Genomic DNA, 18,956 nt, shown 5'->3' with positions numbered 1-18,956 from the left:
GTCTGGTGAGGTGGGAGGGGAGGTGACATTCAGGATGGGCATCCGGGTCTCCTGGCTCTATTCAGTTCACACCATGTTTGTCCACAGGAGCACCCCTAACCGGGCAGGTGGCCCTAGAAAAAAATGCTGTGCTTATTTTAGATACCATCCATTTTGTAATGTACAAGCTTTTTAAATTGGAGATTATTTTTTTTTCTAATAGGAAAACACCCTAAACCTAAACGCATAGCAATAATAGCGATTGAGGAAATTATGGTTTCTTTTTTTTTTTTTTTTTTGAAATTATGGTTTCTGAAGCCGAATGCTCTGCAGCCGTCAAAAAGAAAGTAAAAGGGAAGGTTATGCTGGAAGTTAATATCCACAGGATTAATTAAGCAAAGAATGCAAAGTTCAGAACAATGTGCAGGTCATGATCTTTTTAGTGTGTGTGTGTGTGTGTTTTTTTTTTTGAAAGGGAACCATAACATGCACAGCAAGAAATTGCTTACAATAATTGTTATATTTGAGGCAATATAATTTTTAAACCTTCCGGCAACGAGTAACAAACACACCGTGTACAACTGTGTTTGTCCTTAAACGGGAGGCGGCAGGAGGGGCTTGCGGCAGGGAGACCAGGACACGGGCCGGGGAGGACCCGGGTCCCGCAGGTGCACTCGCAGCCCCCCCGCCCTCTGGGCTCCAGGAGCGCGCGCGCGCCGCTCTAGCCACGCCCCCGCCACGCCCCCGCCCCTGCCCATTGGTCAGCCGCCCGCCGCCGCGCCCAATCACAGCGCTTAGCGCCAAATTCGAATCGTTGTTTTCATTTGAATCGGGAGGGCGCGGCGGCTGCGGCGGCGGCGGGCCGGCGGCGGCGGGTTTACGAGCGGACCTGCTAACGCCGCCACCTCCCGGACGCAGCTGGGCCGGGCCACCTGGTCTCCGGCGAGGGCGAGGGCGACGGCGGGGGGCAGTGAGGGCTGCGGCGGAGGTGGCCGCGGGCGGTCCCCGTCCCCGGAGCAGGGGGCGGGCGGTGGACGCAGGGGAACGAGCAGCTGGCTTTCCCCGGTGAGGACTCGGGTTTGCGTCTCGCGGAGCGGCGGATCCGCTGGTGGCGGTGCGGGCGACTGGTGCTGGGTGAGCCGATGCTGGGGCGCCTCGGGGGCGGGGGAGGCGGGCGCGCCCGGGGGCCGGGGCCGTGGGGACGCCTGCTCGACGGGAACCGGTGGCGGCGGCGCGGCTGGGGCTCTGACCAGGGGGTCCGCAGGGGAGCTCCCGGGAGCCTCGACGGTGATGCGCTGGGTCCTGGCCGCGGGTCTTTGGGGGCACTGGGTGTTGTGGGCGCCTGGAGTGCAGCCCGGGGCCCGGCTGGGGCTCCCCTAGGGGTCAAGTTGAGTGTGGGTCAGGGTGGCAGGAGCATGGCGAATGGCACAAGCGAGCCCATTTGGTGACTTACAAGTGACTTCCTAGCTCTTTGCTTTTAGAGTGACTCTCTCCCTCCCCCCCCACCCGCGCGCGTGTTTTGTTTTTGTCTTATTCAGTGGCATGTTTCTGCAGTAAGTTTGCTTCAGCGAACTTTTTGATGCCTGACCTTCCTGTTTGGATCATACTCAACATCTTGTTTAGAAAATGGGTCCTACAGGACGCCTGGTTACCATCAAAAGGAGTGGGGTCGATGGCCCTCACTTCCCACTGAGCCTCAGCACCTGCTTGTTTGGAAGGTGAGCCCGACATAGGGGTGGACCATTTAGTATAAAAGACGTTAATATCCAAAAAAATAAAAAAATATATATGAAAAATATTTATAAAAAAAAGGCGTTAATATCCTAATCACAGATTAACAGACTGGAAGAGCCCTGGGGGCAGTTCCCCGCGTCGTCCTATTTGCTGGGGACTTTCTTATCTATTAATCAACATAATTGTTTATTAGGAAATAGAATTTTTAAAACAATGTGTATATGGTTAAGTGTTTTTTTTTTAATCAAACACATTTTAAAATTGATTTGATAAAATCTTTAAATGGAGAAAAATGTAGATTATTCTCAAATCCTGATTCACTTCAGGCATTCTTTAGATGGGGTTCATCTGAAACCCCTTCAAGCTTGGTGCACCTTGGCTGTGGGGGGACGCTGCTGAGCAAACGAGGGAAGGAGGCTGTGTATTTCGTTTGTTGGGTTTTTGGAAAAATGAAAATAGGAGCAGTCCTGCTGGAGTGTTTTCGAGACCTTCTTTCTTTTTGCCGGCCTGTTGGTAAATGACCAGGGTCCCTGTATAACAGGCACCCTCCTCCCGGTTTCTAACATGTGATTTCTCATACAAATTATAAGTCACCCTCTCTCTGGAGCCCTGTGAGGTGGGACCACCTTCTACCCACACCCCATCCTCCCATCTCTACCTTGTTCTACCTTCCTTAACTCAGACATTCCAAGCTTCTGTTCATCTTGGTGCTTTTAGCCAGTTTAAACCTTATGACTGGAACGTTTTCTCTATCCTCCTACGTGAGTGAGACCTTTCCAACTTTCAGATATCCAATTAGAGGGCGCCTAAAGAGAAGCCTTTGGTGGACACTGCTCTTGTCTTTCCTAACACCGTGCAGGGTGATGAGTCTTTGGTTGTGTCTCCCCACTACAGGGCTGTCTAAGGACAGGGACTGTCTGGTTCATAATTATGTCTCAGTGCCTGGTACGGGTCTGACAGTAAGAGGCGATCAGTAGTTGACTGTGTCTAGTAGATGCTTGGGGTTGAATGTGGCATCATGAGGAGCAGTGGTTCTCAGCCTAGGGTTATTTTGCCCTGCAGGAGCCATCTGGCAAGGTCTGGAGACATTTTTCTATGTCACAATGTGGGAAGCTTACGCCACTGGCATCAGTGAATAGAGGTCGGGGATGCTGCTAAGGAGCCTACAATGTACAGAACAGCTCCTACTGTAAAGAATGTCAATAGTGCTGAGGTGAAGAACCATGGGTCCATAGGGGTTCTAGTTGGCAGTTCACAGCCACACAAATTCTCAGTTCTAATGCAATAGTCTCTCCCTCTTGCTGGAATATTCTGTTGCCTAAAAATCAAATTCTCTTCTTTAGTTTAAATGAGCCGTTCAGTTCCCATAGCTTCTTTTCTCTTCCAAGGAAAAAGAATAAACATTTTGGTGTCAAGTGTCAGTAATTCTGGTTATTATACAGCAGTGATTAAAAATCTTTTTATGCAGAATTTTATCATTTAAAACCCATTCAAGAGTGTTTGGTCACAGGACATGGTAGAAAGAGATATTCTTTTTAATTTTTTTTAATTGTTTTATTTGGGAGAAGTACTTCTTACAAAAAAGCGGCTACAAAATACAGAGACCTCTGCAACTATGACCTGTTTTTTCTTAAAGTGAAAGAATGGGTGGGTTCCAAGGAGTCAAAGTGGTAGCCGGACACATGAGGAGCATCTCCAAGTTCTTTTAGGAACTAGAGCAACAAATCTCAAAGCTAAAATTTCCAATCAAGAAATTATTCTAACAACTTAAGTTTAGCTAATCTTGTGGATGACCACCCCCACACCCCTTTAGAGAAAGAGCATGACTTACTCCTGCAAACCAATGACTCCATGACAGGAAACCCCTTCGAATGGAAGTTTTAAATCACATCTGGCTACCTGCAAAGCTCAGAGATGAAATGAGGCAAGTAGAGAAATAAAGATTGGACAACGAAACCTCAAAGGAGGATGAAGTTTTGTCCAAAAGTGCCCAGGCTGGAAAGGCTGGGAGACCATAAAACAAAATACAAGTGTGTATCTGAACCCCACTTTGTGTTAATGTGTGGGACAACCAGATAGTTTAAATCTCTGTGGCTGAGCCCATTTCTCTATTTCTATGGACAGACAGAGCTAGCACTGCTCTGTCTGCAGCTACCAATATACTGCTTTGTCCTTTTCCATCTACTCGCCACCCTAGGCTGCAACCCCTAAAGCTGTTTGTCCACTAAGGCTAGGAACACTGTGCAACACGTAGGGAAAGAAACTTACCACACACTCACACTCACACAAAGCGAGTCTATCAGCCCTTGGGAGCCCTCCAGTTCTACAATTATTTTAAGCCACTGCATCTTTTATATATGTTCTAGAAAGAGATATTTGTAGCTCTAGAATAGTATATTGAGAACGGAGAGGAGAGTATATAACTGTTTAGACTTACAGTAAAGGTAACACCAGAGACCTAAGGAAACTTAACTAAGGACCATTTTGATTAGTTTTGCACATGGGTTTGAAAATTCTCCCTTCTGGTGCTTCCTGCTGATGTTGTTTGTGTGGGAAAACAAGTTGAATCTAATAATGCTTATTCGTAGCTTGCATTCGTGTTTTTAATGATAGATTTGTGAATCTGTTAATCCATTAATACAGTGTAGTTTTAAGACAACAAAAAGCTCATGAGTAAATGGCACTGACTGTGTGCCAGGCGAACGGCAGGCATGTATAATTCATTCACTGTTTGAACAACACCACGATACAGGTGCTGATGTAATTGTCTTTGTATGTGAAGAGGCTGCTGCATAGACAGGTGTTAGCATAAAATACAGCATGTGTAGTGATGATTAAACCTTTAGGGATCCCTGGGTGGCGCAGCGGTTTGGCGCCTGCCTTTGGCCCAGGGCGCGATCCTGGAGACCCGGGATCGAATCCCACGTCGGGCTCTCGGTGCATGGAGCCTGCTTCTCCCTCTGCCTGTGTCTCTGCCTCTCTCTCTCTCTCTCTCTCTCTCTCTCTCTCTGTGACTATCATAAATAAATAAAAATTAAAAAAAAAAAAACCTTTAAACGTACATAACGTTACAAATGAACACACATGAACCTTTTTTTATAGGGGAAAAAAGTACAGAGTATCGACAATCCATTCATTTCTCCAAACTGGTATAAAGTACTCCCTGATTTGGGTTTTATAAGCATAGGCATTTCTGTAAAAAGGCAATCCAGTTTTGTATTCTAATATTTTCCATTGTAATTATTTTCAAGTACCCAAAGTTTTAAAGATTTAAAATGGTCGCTTATATGATACTTGTCAAAATTGTTGGCAAAATGCACAGGTCCTCTTATCACCCAGGTTATTTTCCCTTTCTGTCGTTTCATTAATCGATCAACCATGTAGTCAAATGCTGTTTTATTTCAAAGCATTCATGGAATTTCTAAAAAAAAAAAAAAAAAAATTAAAGTGCCCTAAAACTCTTAATTTCTTTCGATGAAGGGGTATTGAATGTGACATTCGTATCCAGCTCCCTGTCGTGTCAAAACAGCATTGCAAAATTGAAATCAGTGGGCAGGAGGTAAGTGGGGGTTTGAAATCAATTTATTTTTTAAGTTTTTATTTCACTTCTTACCCATTCATCAATTACCTATTTTCCCCTTTCTTCTCCTCTGTAGGCGGTATTGTTTAATTTCAGTTCCAGCAATCCGACGCAGGTGAACGGCTGTGCTATTGATGAGCCTGTGCAACTAAAGCACGGAGATGTGATCACTATTGTTGATCGATCTTTCAGGTGGGTGAGAACTAAAAACTAGGCATTCTCGGCATAAGCAGACCTTCTGACGCTCCAAAACTAGACTTCTGGGATTTTTCTGTGATGCTGATGATGTCAGAGCGCTAGAGGCCGCCTCTCATGCTGATGACGTCAGAGTGCTTGAGGTCGCCCCTCCCCACTGGTTCTCAGTCTGGAATCACCTGGGTATAGAAGGAATGACACCTGGGGCTCGTGTGATCCCCTTGGAGGATCTGAGTGCCCCCAACGGAGCCAAAGAGGGGTGACCAGATCCTCGTGGGGTTTATTTTGTTGCAAGTGTTGTGAAACCATATAATTTTTCAGTTTTGGTTTCATTTTAAAGTAGAAGACTGAATAAATAAAATCTTTAAAAGGGCAGGACAGCTGGGTGGCTCAGTGGTAGAGTGTCTGCATTTGGCTCAGGGCATGATCCCAGGGTCCTGGGCTCCCTGCAGAGAGCCCGCTTCTCCCTCTGCCTGTGTCTCTGCCTCTCTCTCTTGTCTCTCATGAATAAATAAAATCTTTAAAAAAAAAAAAAAAGTAGAAGAGGCTCATGGGGAAAGACACCAGATGTCCACTCAGCTTATGGTGGAGTGAGCACCGTGGTGATTATCATCTGTTATGCACTGAATTGTGTCCCTTCGCATTTCCTACGTTGAAAGCTTAACCCCCAGCACCCAGAATATGACTGTATTTGGAGACGGGGTCTTTAAAGAGGTGATTAAGCCAAATCGAGGCCTTAGGGTGGGCCCTAATCCAATCTGACTGATGTCCTTGTAAGAAGAGATTAGGACACAGAAGAAAGGGAGCAGGTGCTCGGAGGGGCGGCCCTAGCAAGCCCAGCAGAGCGGCCTCAGGAGGGAGGAGCCCCGCCAACACCTCGATCTCGGACTTCCAGCCTCCAGAACTGTGAGAAAATACATTTCCGTGTTGAAGCCACCAGTGTGGCATCTTGTTGCAGCAGCCCTAGCAAACTAATACACCGCCCAAGCCGTACACATCACCCACCTAATCACTACTTCCTTCCCTCACCAAGTAAACCACCTGAGTGGCTTTTCTGATAACATCAAGTCTTTGGAATTTGGCTACCTAAGCATGCATCTCTAACCACTATGGTTTTGTTTGTCTTTGTTAAAACTCCATAAATTTGGAATAATGAAGAATATACTTGTAACTGACTTCTGGTGAGATGCAGACCGTGGATGTCCCAGTTTGTTCTTTCTTGCTGCATCATAAGTATCTCATTGAAGTAATGTCACAGTTACATACACAATTATACACAATTTTTTTCATTCTGGACGGACATTTAGGAAATTTCCAGTTTTTGAAGTGAGTCAGGGGCTTGCTTTACGACCAGATGACCAGGGGCTTACTTTGTGACTTTTGTGCTGATTTCTTCTGTGTGTTTGAAACGAATGAGCTCCCAGGTGCTATGTTCTATCCATATATGTCCATTAGATTCAACTCCCCAGCTCTGGAATCAGTGATTTACCCCTTGATTCTTACTCAGGCCAGTAGGTCGAAATCACACATTGATGATTTTTTTTTCCTCTGTTTTTTTAAGCTCTTCTGTTTTTGCTCTCTATATGCTGAGGCTAGACTGTGTGTTGAAATTTAGAATTCTCTCCAGGTGGATGAAGCTCTATCTCTTATCTTTCTGAGATGCTCTGTAGCTTTAGTAATGCTCTTTATCAGTGATTGCATACGATCATATTTTCTGGCACGTTGTTTTCAACTTTTCATAATCCTTAAGGTTTAGATTGTCTCTTGGAACCAGCTATTCCACCCACGTTACTTTACAATTGGTTTATCTTCTGGATAGGTTGATCTTTTTATCATCATAAAATATGCTTGGTGTCCGTGAACAGTTTTTATCTTGAAATATATTTTGTCTGACGTTAGTGTAACCCCTCCTCCATCTCTTTTTTGGCTACTGTTTGCATGGCGTGTCCTCTCCGTCCTACCACGTTCATCCCGTAGGTGCCATCGATTGTGCATTGTGTCTCTTGTAGGCATCACACAGTCAGGTCCCTTTGGTCATCCATGCTGCCAAATGGAGCGCCAACCTCATTACCTCCGGTCGCATTAAAGAGATATTTTCTGTTTGTTCAATCGGTCATTTCTTTCTCTGTGCTTTTGTGGATTTGCCTTCTTCATTTTTCAAGGGCATGCGTCTCGAACAGACTTCTAGGTAGGAAGTATTTGATGTGGAATGGAGATCAGAATGTGTTCCCCAAAATGAGATGCTGTTCAGATTGAGATTAATTAAGATAATTCAATATCTCCAACATAAGAGTGGGGAAGGAGTCTTAGGAAGAAGGACTTAACCATGAACTCTGTGACCATGAGAACTAATTCCAGACAGCCAGCTGTTTCGGATCACCTCACTGAGGCCAGGTTCACTATACCCATAGAAGGTTGTTCTCTGAATTGTGCCAGGCCCAGTAGAAGGAGTGGATATGTTGCTACATCTGTCTACATAGTCAAGAATGTGCCAGTCATTCTTCAGATACAGATGCAGTAGGCAGGAAACAGAAGGTCACCGTGACCCTAAGGTACATGGTGGCTCTGCGGTGACCCTGCAGTAGGTGACATCACAACGTGCCTCAGACCTCAGGTGCCGCTGGGCTCCCTGGGTGACCTTCCAAGGCCTCAGATGATTTCCATGGATATACATCGGTGGAAATCTAGTTGGCTCTCGTACTCAGTAGGTTCTCACATAGGAGGTACGCAGGTATTATTGAAATCACACAACTAGCTGGTCAGTGTTCAGAAATTAATCTGGGTCCCAGCCTCCGACAGTAACGTTCCAAAAGAAATTTGAGGCAACGTATCAAAGTTTTCGGTGTAAGATCTTTTCTCACTCTACATTTATTTCCGTGAATAAGGTTATGATCTTGAATAAAATCTGCAATTTGTTCCTTGCTCCTTGGACATTAATCAGATAAGGAGGCTTTACCGTGAGTTACAGATCTTGAATCTGAGTATGTATCTGTCCTTCTGTGCACTTCAGGTATGAAAACGAAATTCATCAGAATGGAAGCAAGTCAACTGAATGCCTGGGACGAAAACGCAAACAGGTGATGGGGGGTATTATCCAACTTCGGGCTCTGATTCTTCTGCATGACAGCGTGAGATCATTTATACGCACGTCGATGAATGGTGTCTCACAGGGGAGGGTGACTTGCCAGTTATGAGAGGGACATGTGCCTGAGGTCTTAAACAAGTTGAACTTAGACATAGTGGAATAATTTACAACTATGCTTTTTATTTTCACAGAGTACTAAGTGAGTCTTACACTTTGGTCCAAAAGCTTTTGGAGTATCTCACAATCTGCTTTTCTTGCAAACCTTTAGTTAGGACAGCCCATCACATAGAATTAAAATCTGAGAACTAGGCCGCCTGGGTGGCTCATTGGGTGAAGCATCTGCCTTCGGCTCAGGTCATGATCCCAGAGTCCTGGGATTGAGCCCTCGTGTCAGGCTTCTTGCTCAGTGGAGAGCCTGCTGCGCTCTCTCTGCCCCTCCCTGCATGTGCTCTTTCTCTCTCTCTCTGTCAAATAAATAAATGAAATCTTAAAGAAAAAAAAAAAATCTAGGAACTAGATTAGTGGCTCGTGTTATCTTCCGGTTATTGTACTCCTCCATCTCAATGCATCTGAAATGATCACATCAGAGCTGTGAGTACCAGGCATGCTTTCTAATTTTGATGGAGAGACAACCCATGCCACTGGGGGAGTGTTACGCACTGTGTCATGTGAAAAGAGAATCTTATTACCTATGTCTAGCCGAACAGTGCGGCTTATCAGAATGCAATTCTGTCCCTATCCTTGGAGACTTAGTAGGACATGTCCTGAGAATTTCTATCCTTTATGAGCTACCCAAGCTGGTCTCCTGTGACCAGGCCGTAATTCACTGGCTTAAAAAGTCATATTGTACTTGCACCTGAAATTAGCAGGAGGGCCTTCAACTAGAGATCTCTGCTCCTGCAAGGTGCTGCTTCCTCCCTAGAGGAATGGCCTTTTTGGTGACCTTGCCCCTCATCGGCTTTGGGGGAAAAGCTACCTTTTGAGGTTTTCTACCTACTTTGTTGGTAGGTATTAGGGCACCAACCAAAAAGCTGGACTTCAAGTTAGAAGTGGTCTCAATGGCCTATTGTGATAGGATTGTCTGGATTGTGATAAAGTCAATATTGAAACTGAATACTTAGAACGTGTTTGACAGTGATTTTTTTATGTCTATGGAATACGACATTACAAAAAATGAGCTTATATGATTATATTTTGCATACATTTTTTTACATTTTAATTCATTTTTGTGGTTTAGTCCTAAAATTGGCCCACTTCTCATTAGAAATTAGAAACCGATCCCTCACCTGGCGAGTTTGAGAAACGTGTTAGATTCCAAGAAATCTGAAATTGATTGAAGAAAGAAGTTATTTGCTTTTGGATATATTTTGTGATTTTTTTTTCCCCCATAATAATTCAGATGAGATAGTTTTCCTTCTTTGAAGCAACATTGAAATTTTATACCTTATGTCGCTGTTATTCTGTGGTTGTTCCTAGCTCCCTAAAAAATTTCCTGACAATTTGTGAAGACAGCTGTTGGAGGCCAGGTCAGAACATTGGAGCCGATTGCTGTGCTCAGAGGGTGCGGCGCCTGTGGCCTGCTGGTTTCACTTTCGCCTGAACATCCGGGCTGTCGGCTGCACCTGCCAGCCTGAGCAAACAGGCCAAAGGGGGGGCCCCAGCTCACTCACAGGTCCTGCAGCCTCTTCTGATAAGGCTAAATCTTAAGTCAGTAATTCTGCACCCTTGTAAAGTTCACAGATGCCCAGTGTAGGTGACGTTTAATTTTAGCTTTTGTTCTTTCATATGGCGATGAGAAAGAAGTTTGAGGAAGTTAGAAAAACTCAACTGAGGTTCCATTTATACAACTTGGAGCTTCAAGTTTGTTTTTAAAATCAGCTAAGAAATACTTGTCTTGTGAGCACTTGTCCCTGAATGTCTTTGGCTCATTTCTCAAAGTCTCTAAAATTCCTGTAAGAGCAGTCTGGCAAGGAAGAGCATCCATAGCAAGAATATTTTCATAAATATGACTGTTGGTATTTGAAAAAAAAAAAAAAAAACACCTAAATCGCTGTTTGTATTTTGTTAATTCACAGGAATCTCTGCTTCGGGTCTCCAGATCTAGCTTCTCTTCTGATCCTGGTTAGTAGTTTTTTTTATTTTATTCTGGATCCTGCAAGATCAGATCTCCGTGTAGTGTCAGGGCAAGGAAGAGACAACAAGAACACAAACATTCCACATCAAGGTTCATATAAGTTAGGAAGTTGTGTTACTTAACGTAATAGATAGGCAGACACTGAGTTAACTTTTTCCTCAAGTGAGGTAGAGGGCACCATGTTTATCGGAGTGTCCAGATATAAATAAATAACACAGCAGTCAGCTGAATTTCGTGGAGTAATAGCATGTGATCCCTCGTATTGGTTATAGGAGGCTGATGTGACTTATTTGTTTGTATCATAATTCGAGTATCAGAATGCTTTTGTCACACATTTTGGGCCTTAAGTAATTTGTAGGCTCAGTGAAAAGCTAGATTATAAGTCACTTTGAAACGATTTTAAAATTTGAATACTGCACAATGTTAATCATTGAGACTAAGAACTTTCTGTTCAATAAGTACATAACTTTTCAATAAGAACTTTCTGTTTCTTGTTTCATAACTCATTGCCAAGATGGGAAAGTTCAAGATTCCAGTGCCTGTTCAAAAGTCTCTGAAGATGTTTCAGGAAGTCCTCTGGTGCACGTGAAGAATGGCAAAGCAGCCAGCACAGTCTTGGATGGCTCTGGAGATCATGTTGCCAGCCAAACTCTTGATGTTGTTCATTCCTCAGAACCGCCTGGAGAGAACTACAGAAATGTGACAGATCCTACAGCTAGGGATTATAAGGAAGATTCCAGCGTACCCTTAGTGAGCTGTAATAGAAAATTGAAGTCTTTCCCCTCTACAAGGTGTCTTGAGAATAGTGAAAACCATGAGTCTCCCTTTAGGAAGCTTTATGTGTCAATGAAGGAAGAGTTTGATGTGAGATCAGAAAAAGGAAATGTTCTGCAGAGCAGTAAAAAATCAGGATCACAGAGTCATTGTGCCCTGGAGAATGAACGTTCTGGTGGTTTACAAGACGGAACACAAGTCCCGGTCTCCCTTAAATCCAGACCCAGATCGGGCCGATTCACCCAAATCGAGGCAGACTCTGCTTTGGGGAAACAAGGAATTAGCCAGACTGAAGACAGGAGAAACGATGAAGACGCTGCTCAGAATCCCAAGGAGGCCATGAGTCCCAGCATCCCTCCTAAGGAGATGACAAGAGCCAAGACCCTGGCCCAACGTTCCCCACACAGTTCCTCCCGAAAACGTCGGAGTGAAGACATGAGTATTACCAGTGGAAGTGAATCCATGAATCTGGATCAGAGGGAAGGCTTCGGGACAGAGAACGAAACGTTGACTCCGAGGATGTTCTTAGCCAGAAATCAAACACCCGCTAAAGTAGAAAATGCTGATAATTTTGAAGATACACCAGAAAAACTCTTTTCCAAAAAGAGGAGGAGTGTTCCTCCCAGTGTGGACATTCTTACCGCAGAAACAGAAACTCAGAATCATACTATTTTGGCTCCGTTGCCCGTTCAAGTTGAAAGGAAGATTCAAGGAGTTTCCGTCCACCAACCTGAGAAAGTGGGCGCCACAGCTGGGCACACATGCTCTGGGTTACCTGGTCATAGTTCAGTTGATACCAGCAACTTTGGTGACTCCAATAGTAAGTTTACCTAACTGCATTTTCCCCCACAAGCTCACTACTACCTCGTATCTAGATATGAATTCATGAGGCCTTCCTTCGCTCGGTAGTGGCTTCACTGTGGTGGAAAGTCTGTGAGATGTGGAGGTGCGCTCATGAGGCAGCCATATGTGCCTATCTACTCTGATGGGCTCGTCCTGGAGAGTCGTAACTAGGGGCTCCAGAGGAAGTGTGGGTTGTCCGGGAGGAACACAGCCGGGGATCTCAAGGGGATCCAAAGACATGTTGGATTCTCTCTCCACCTATCGGAAGATAGGAAGGAAGATAAGCCTAATAAGCATAATTGCTTTTCACAAAGGTTTTAATTCTGAACCATAAGCACCTGTATCCTAGGAGTTTGCTCCTTTGAATGAAGTCCAGGGAAATCCCTTGGAACTGTTAAAATATGGGGTATCTCGGGATTTCTCAAGGTCTCCTACTAGCGTAGGAGGATTACACATATATATTCATATACATATGATTTCATATATACTAGCAGCCCATGCATCTACACATGGATAGTCCAGTGTTTCATATAAATTCCCGACCATACCCATGGGTTCATGCATCAGGCATTCACACTTGATGGTCTATGCAGGCAGCAGGGGTGCCCACAGGATGCACGTTCCTGTCATTTCCCTCTTGCAAATAGGGAGTTGACAGCCTTACGTCACACAGTGGGTTACAGAGCTCTGACCTCTGGAGGAGGCTTGGTACCTCCTGGGCTCTCTCCCGTGCTTTTCGGCGGGGGAGGCTCTGTGGGTGTTCTGAAGTAGCAGGCTTACTGCCTGGGCCCCTTTGGCAGAGGGCGCACGTGCAAGGTGTGCGACTCTCTGAAATCAGACCCGCACGTATCCATCACATGTCCCCGAGTCTCAGAAAGGGCATCCCTCAGACCAGGGATTTATGTCGAGGGCTGGCTCATAAGAATGTGTGGTGGACTCCATGAATCGCCTTTCTGAGTCACTTGGAGAGGTTTTCAAGTTCATGACTTCTCACTAGGTAGGTCTGGGTGAGCCCGAGTTCACACAAGTCTTTTGAAAAAACCCTCTCAGGTCACTGTGGAAACATCCATCTCTGTTGAGAAGTAGAAGCCACCAGTCCAGACCAATCCCTTTATAGGGTTTTTCACCCTTTTATAGGAAATCTTTGTCCTATCCAGCCGGGACTTGATGTTTTTGTTAATTTGTACCTGGGTCTCTTCTGAGCTCTTGAAGCAGCTCCGGATTCTCAGCATTACAAAGGGGTGAAATGCTGTGGTGTTAGATTTTGGGGGACTTCACCGGTGGTTTGTCTTTAACAGCAACCTGAAACAAGTCCTGAGCATATGTCCTTCATTCCTTCTCCTCCTTTGTATTCGTTACTTTAGATAAGATTGAGGGAACACCCCTGAAAAAAAGGCGGGTCTCCTTTGGTGGTCGTCTGAAACCGGAGTTATTTGATGAAAACTTACCTCCTAACACGCCTCTCAAGAGAGGAGAAACACCAAGAAGATCTCTTGTAAGCCACACCCCACCTGTCCTGAAGAAAATCATCAAGGTATGTTGGGCAACCAACATTCTCACTCATCCCTGTGACATAGCCTTTCCAAATGCCCCCTACTGGTACAATTATTATGAAGACCCTTTTTCTTTCTGATAAAAAGGTAAAAAAAATATATATGTGTGTCAAGGAGAGCTCCTTCACGGGGCTCCTTAGCACAATTCTAAGGTGGCTGAGCACGGGCGAGCCCTCAGGGCCGCCTTCTGCAGGGGCCTCCTAAGGCCAGCCAGGCTTACAGGTGATCCCTCGAGGGTTTTATTTTTTTTAATTTTTTAATTTTTTAGATTTTATTTATTTATTCATGAGAGACACACACAGAGAGAGGCAGAGACACAGGCAGAAGGAGAAGCAGGCTCCGTGCAAGGAGCCCGATGTGGGACTCGATCCCGGATCCCAGGATCATGCCCTGAGCCAAGCAGACACTCAACTGCTGAGCCATCCAAGCATCCCCCTCAAGGGTTTTAGTAAAAACTAGCAATTACACTGGCACCTGGGTGGCTCAGTCAGTTAGGCATCCGACTCTTGATTTTTGGCTCAAGTCATGATGTCGAGCCCTGTGCCCAGCTCCTCGCTCAGCTGGGGAGTCTGCTTGAGACTCTCCCTCTTCCTCTGCCCCTCCCTCCCTCTGGTGCTCTCTTGCGTGCTCTCTCTCTCTAAATAAATCAATAAAGTCTTTAATAAAAACACTAGCAATTACAAGGAAACTGGAGACCTCATGACACATAACCATAAGGCTTTTTTTTTTCTTTTAGAATTATAAGGTGTATAAGGTGTAAAGGAAAGTCTTGGATGGCAACACAACAATGATTTTGACCATCATCTACTTAGAATTTTCATTCATCTACCCTAGACTGTGTTGTCCTCTTGACTTTAGGTCTCTAGAGAGGTATGGCCCCACAGCTCATCCCCATCAGAGGTCCTGGGCAGTCTTTAATTTCTGTTCATACCAAATCTTTTCGTGCTGGCTCCCAGAAATGAGCAGCCTTCCTTCCCGTGTAGACCAACCAGGGTTAAACACCCACAGATGGTGCTCTTTGCCAATTCAGATGAGAGCAGGCTCACTGGTCACTCCTTAGGAGATTCCTTCCACTTTTTCTGAATTACCCCAATTAAGATTTATTTGCTGTTTTTTCTATCCATCCTTTTTTTTCTTAAAGCAGGGGGCACAGACTCCCATTTCTACCTGACACTTGACAGACAGTGGTTGAAACGTTTTGGTGCTTTAAACAGCTAAACTTCTTCATTGGGGAGAGTTTTCACCACAGAGATGTTCCGTTGGTGGTAAGCTTTCTTATGAACATTTAAATCCCGTCAGGAATACCCTCCACCATCAGGAAAAGAAGATTCTTCAGAAAACCAACTGGAAGTGACCACACAACCCCAGCGTAAGGGATCTCCAGCTCGTGATCCTATGCAAACTTCTCCAGTTGCTACTGACACACGCCGTAGGTCATGCAAGGCGGCCTCGGTCCCCGGGGGCAGCAAATCTCCTCATCACACAGATATTCCCAAGAGGGGAGGGAAGAGGAGCGGCAACTTGCCTTCAAAGAGAACTTCCATTGATCGAAGCCAACATGAAATCTTGCAGATGATTTATTCCAGAAGAAGGAGTGGTGCTTCGGAAGCCAATTTAATTGGTGAGTGTTGTGTTAGCAGGTTAGGTCTTAAGGTAAATGTTCTCATGGATGCTGGTTTGGAAATATCAGAAAGGGAGACAGAACATAAAGACTCCTAACTCTGGGAAACGAACTAGGGGTGGTGGAAGGGGAGGAGGGCGGGGGGTGGGGGTGAATGGGTGATGGGCACTGAGGGGGGCACTTGACGGGATGAGCACTGGGTATTATTCTGTATGTTGGCAAATTGAACACCAATAAAAAATAAATTTATTATTAAAAAAAATGGAAACGTTTCAACACGCTTTCCTTCTGACAGTGGCAAAATCGTGGGCAGACATAGTAAAACTCGGTGCCAAACAAACACAAGCTAAAGTGGTTAAACACGGCCCCCAAAGACAGCTGAACAAAAGGCAAAGAAGAATGAATACACCAAAGGTAGGAATCACTCTTTCAGCGCATACTATCCTGTAAGATTACATGAAGTGTGGATTTATGCTTTGACGTTTTGTTCATCTTGTTCTATTTTTTTTTCTAGAAGCCTGTTAGCAACGTTCACAATCAATTTAGCACAGGCCATGCCAACTCTCCCTGTACCATAATAATAGGGAAAGCTCACATTGAGAAAGTAAATGTGCCCACTCGGCCCTACAGAATGCTGAACAACTTTGTATTCAGCAAAAAAATGGACTTTAATGAAGACCTTTCAGGTAAAAACCTAGCCTTGGGTCATATAAACCGTAGCCCTCTGATCCTCCTACCTGTGAGGATGTGGGTGGGTGCTACGGTTGGGTCTACTGTGAGAGGGACGGGAGGATTAACAATCTAGTCAGCTGCCTGGGGTCGTGATGGTTCAAGGAAGGGAAGGGAAGGCTGATTTGGATAAGAAGAGTGGGTCCGCTGATAACGAGGGATCATGAGTCCTGCATGAAGCAGGTATGAATGGTAAAAGCACATCTTTACCTTGGATTGCAGCATGGTTAGAGAGAACTGGAAGCTGCTTTATGGTGAAAAAAGCAGGCTTGCCCTTATAATTGCCCTTTCCCTGCATTTCTACTAATCGATTGTCCCAAAGTTAGAGCAGTTGGTTTGAGCAATATTTTGCTGCTTCACCATTTCCTTCCTTTCCATGAAGCTTAACTGCATCTTGAAACAAAGGCCTGTAAGAAGGTTTCCCTTAAGCATCAACAATCGAGCCAGTGTTTCCATTCTCGGTAAAAGTGGGATGTGACTTCCTTATGGTTGCTCTAGGATAGAACCAAGGCAAGAGCCCAGGGTTGGGATTCCATGCTACATGGCTTGACCACTGCTTTCTGCCTTGAACATTTTTGGAGGAAGGTGAGACCCGAGTCCACCTCCCATTAGATGGAATCTTGTTTTTACTTCCTGGCATATTTTAAGATGGAAAACCCATCTGAAACCCATTTTAAGATGTATAACCCAGATAAGGTACCCTGTGATTACAGTCACAGTTTGATCAACATATTTAGCTTTAAAAAAAAAAAATCACGAACATGTAGAAGAGTTGTAGCCAGTTTTGAGATTATGCTCAATGAGAAAAACATTTTCAGGTTATGCCACCCAGTGTGCAGACGTGCACATAAGAGTATCCTCGTAAATTATGTTCACGTGTGAGTATGACTAATACTTATGTGCTGAAGCATTGAAAACCAATTCTCAAAAAATATCTTTAAGGTAAAATTAATAGAAATGTAAATACTCAGTACCCAGGATAGTAGATTTCCTCAATCTTCCTTTAAGACCACCTTCTTAGGAAGCCAAACAACTTTTCCACCCCTTGCTATGAATAACTTTCATGACAAAACATCAATCTGTACAGAAGACTGGATTCTGGGTATTTTAAGGAAAGCCCGAATAGGGGCAGAGGGATGAGATTTTTAAGTGAACTGGCTGATATGAGGGCCTTCAAAATAGGCTTCCCAAACACAGTTTGCAAACAGATGCCAGACTGAGAACATTTTGACCCATTGATGGCGAAATGAGAAAAGTCAGAAAAGTGGGATAATTTTAGTGTTTCAGAAAGATGGATCTTCCAGCTAAAGTACTGTATGATTCTTTTTTCTGAGATTATGTTATTATTACTTTTGGGTGTTAAAATGAAAAGATGGTGATATTATCACTTGACAATACTATTATGGGCAGCCCAATGGACAGTCATTTTTTAAAAAAATTGGGACGTTTTATTTGTGCATAATACCCAGGTCTACATAAGCTAGGACTTTCCAAGGCAGCATGAGGGTGCCAGGTTCCTGGATGTCTGGAGGGGAAGCACCGGGGGCCAGTCTCTGTCTCCCGGCTGCTGCTCAGGATCGGGGCAACCATGCAGGATTGAGATGTCAGCTTCCTTCATTAGATTTTCTCACCAAGAAGAAAGGCAAAGAAGAGGAGATATAATTCCAACTTCCCATTGCTCTTCTTCAACAAAATGAGTTCTTTTTTTTTTTTTTTTAAGATTTTATTTATTTATTTGAGAGAAAGCACAAGCAAGATGGGGGTCAGAGGGAAAAGCAAACTCCTCTCTGAGCAGGAAGCCGGACATGGGGCTGGATCCCAGGACCCTGAAGTCATGACCTGAGCCAAAGGCAGATGCTTAACCGACTGAGCCACCCAGGTGTCCCAAATGAGTTCATTTTTATAATGTGACTCCGTCTTCCAAGAATTCTGGGGAGTGATTCCCTGTTCACTCTCTGCTGCTTCCTCCGGTGTATGTGAGGACTGTTGGCACATATGAGCAATATGTTAATTATTTTTCCATTATTCTCATCTCACAGGGTTAACTGAAATGTTCAAGACTCCAGCAAAAGTGAAGTTACAAACAATGAGCCTATGTCCCAAAACTTTTTCAAATTCAGAAGATCTCCTTGGAAAAGAGTTTCAAGTACCTAACTCAGGAGAAAAACCTCTGCTGTGCACTTCAGAAGATTTGGGTTGGTTTACTGTTTTTTTTTTTTTCCTTGCGCTTTGATATTTTCAATAGTAATTGTAGATGGTATTATTATTATTTTAGTTTTACAACAGATGCTGTATTATCGCTCTACATTAGATGCCCCCCCCCCCCAAAAAGAAATCATTTGTAGCTTCCCTCTTCTGTTGTGTTTGGGGAAATTTCCTACTAGCAGTTGAACTAATGTTGTTATTTAGCGAGTGGCATAAAAAGGAATGATTGTAATAATAACATTTTATTTAATATAACTAATAATTGTGTTAATAATTTTAATACCATGGAGTAATAATTGCAAACTACCTATGTACACTTTTGTCTTCTTTATTTAAAGGGGTTGACCTGCAGAGAGGTACAGTGATCTTTTATCATGGTTATATAAATTTCTCAAACTCAAAATAAGTGTACATAACCAAAGAGAAAGATACTGTGTGCACTGTGCAGTTATCACCTCTGATCTTCAGGATGGTCTGTGCCCTGGTGTGAGCCTGAGGTGGGAGAAATGAGTCTGTCTTTTTGT

The 18,956-nt window shown here is 44.2% G+C and overlaps 1 protein-coding gene across 7 annotated transcripts in view; it reads left to right on the top strand.

Annotated features, from left to right (window-relative positions):
- Positions 1–854: 854 nt before the first annotated feature.
- Positions 855–18,956, top strand: part of MKI67 (marker of proliferation Ki-67) — a 29,235-nt gene continuing 11,133 nt past the window's right edge. For 3 of the 7 annotated variants that reach the window (XM_049103606.1, XM_049103604.1, XM_049103605.1), the window contains exons 1-12: positions 855–1,113; positions 1,518–1,697; positions 5,194–5,272; positions 5,370–5,485; positions 8,499–8,565; positions 10,649–10,694; positions 11,222–12,301; positions 13,689–13,858; positions 15,177–15,498; positions 15,794–15,912; positions 16,013–16,184; positions 18,267–18,422. In XM_049103606.1, coding sequence (XP_048959563.1) covers positions 1,606–1,697; positions 5,194–5,272; positions 5,370–5,485; positions 8,499–8,565; positions 10,649–10,694; positions 11,222–12,301; positions 13,689–13,858; positions 15,177–15,498; positions 15,794–15,912; positions 16,013–16,184; positions 18,267–18,422 — 2,419 coding nt within the window. In that variant the 5' untranslated portion in view covers positions 855–1,113; positions 1,518–1,605. The remainder of the gene's footprint in view (positions 1,114–1,517; positions 1,698–5,193; positions 5,273–5,369; positions 5,486–8,498; positions 8,566–10,648; positions 10,695–11,221; positions 12,302–13,688; positions 13,859–15,176; positions 15,499–15,793; positions 15,913–16,012; positions 16,185–18,266; positions 18,423–18,956) is intronic. The other 4 variants (XM_049103607.1, XM_035707745.2, XM_049103609.1 and 1 more) reach the window with 2 other exon arrangements.

Source organism: Canis lupus, chromosome 28 (genome assembly GCF_003254725.2).
Source record: "Canis lupus dingo isolate Sandy chromosome 28, ASM325472v2, whole genome shotgun sequence".
Lineage (NCBI taxonomy): Eukaryota > Metazoa > Chordata > Mammalia > Carnivora > Canidae > Canis > Canis lupus.
The sequence above is the reverse complement of the archived record's forward strand: the minus strand, read 5'-3'. Positions and strand labels throughout refer to the sequence as shown.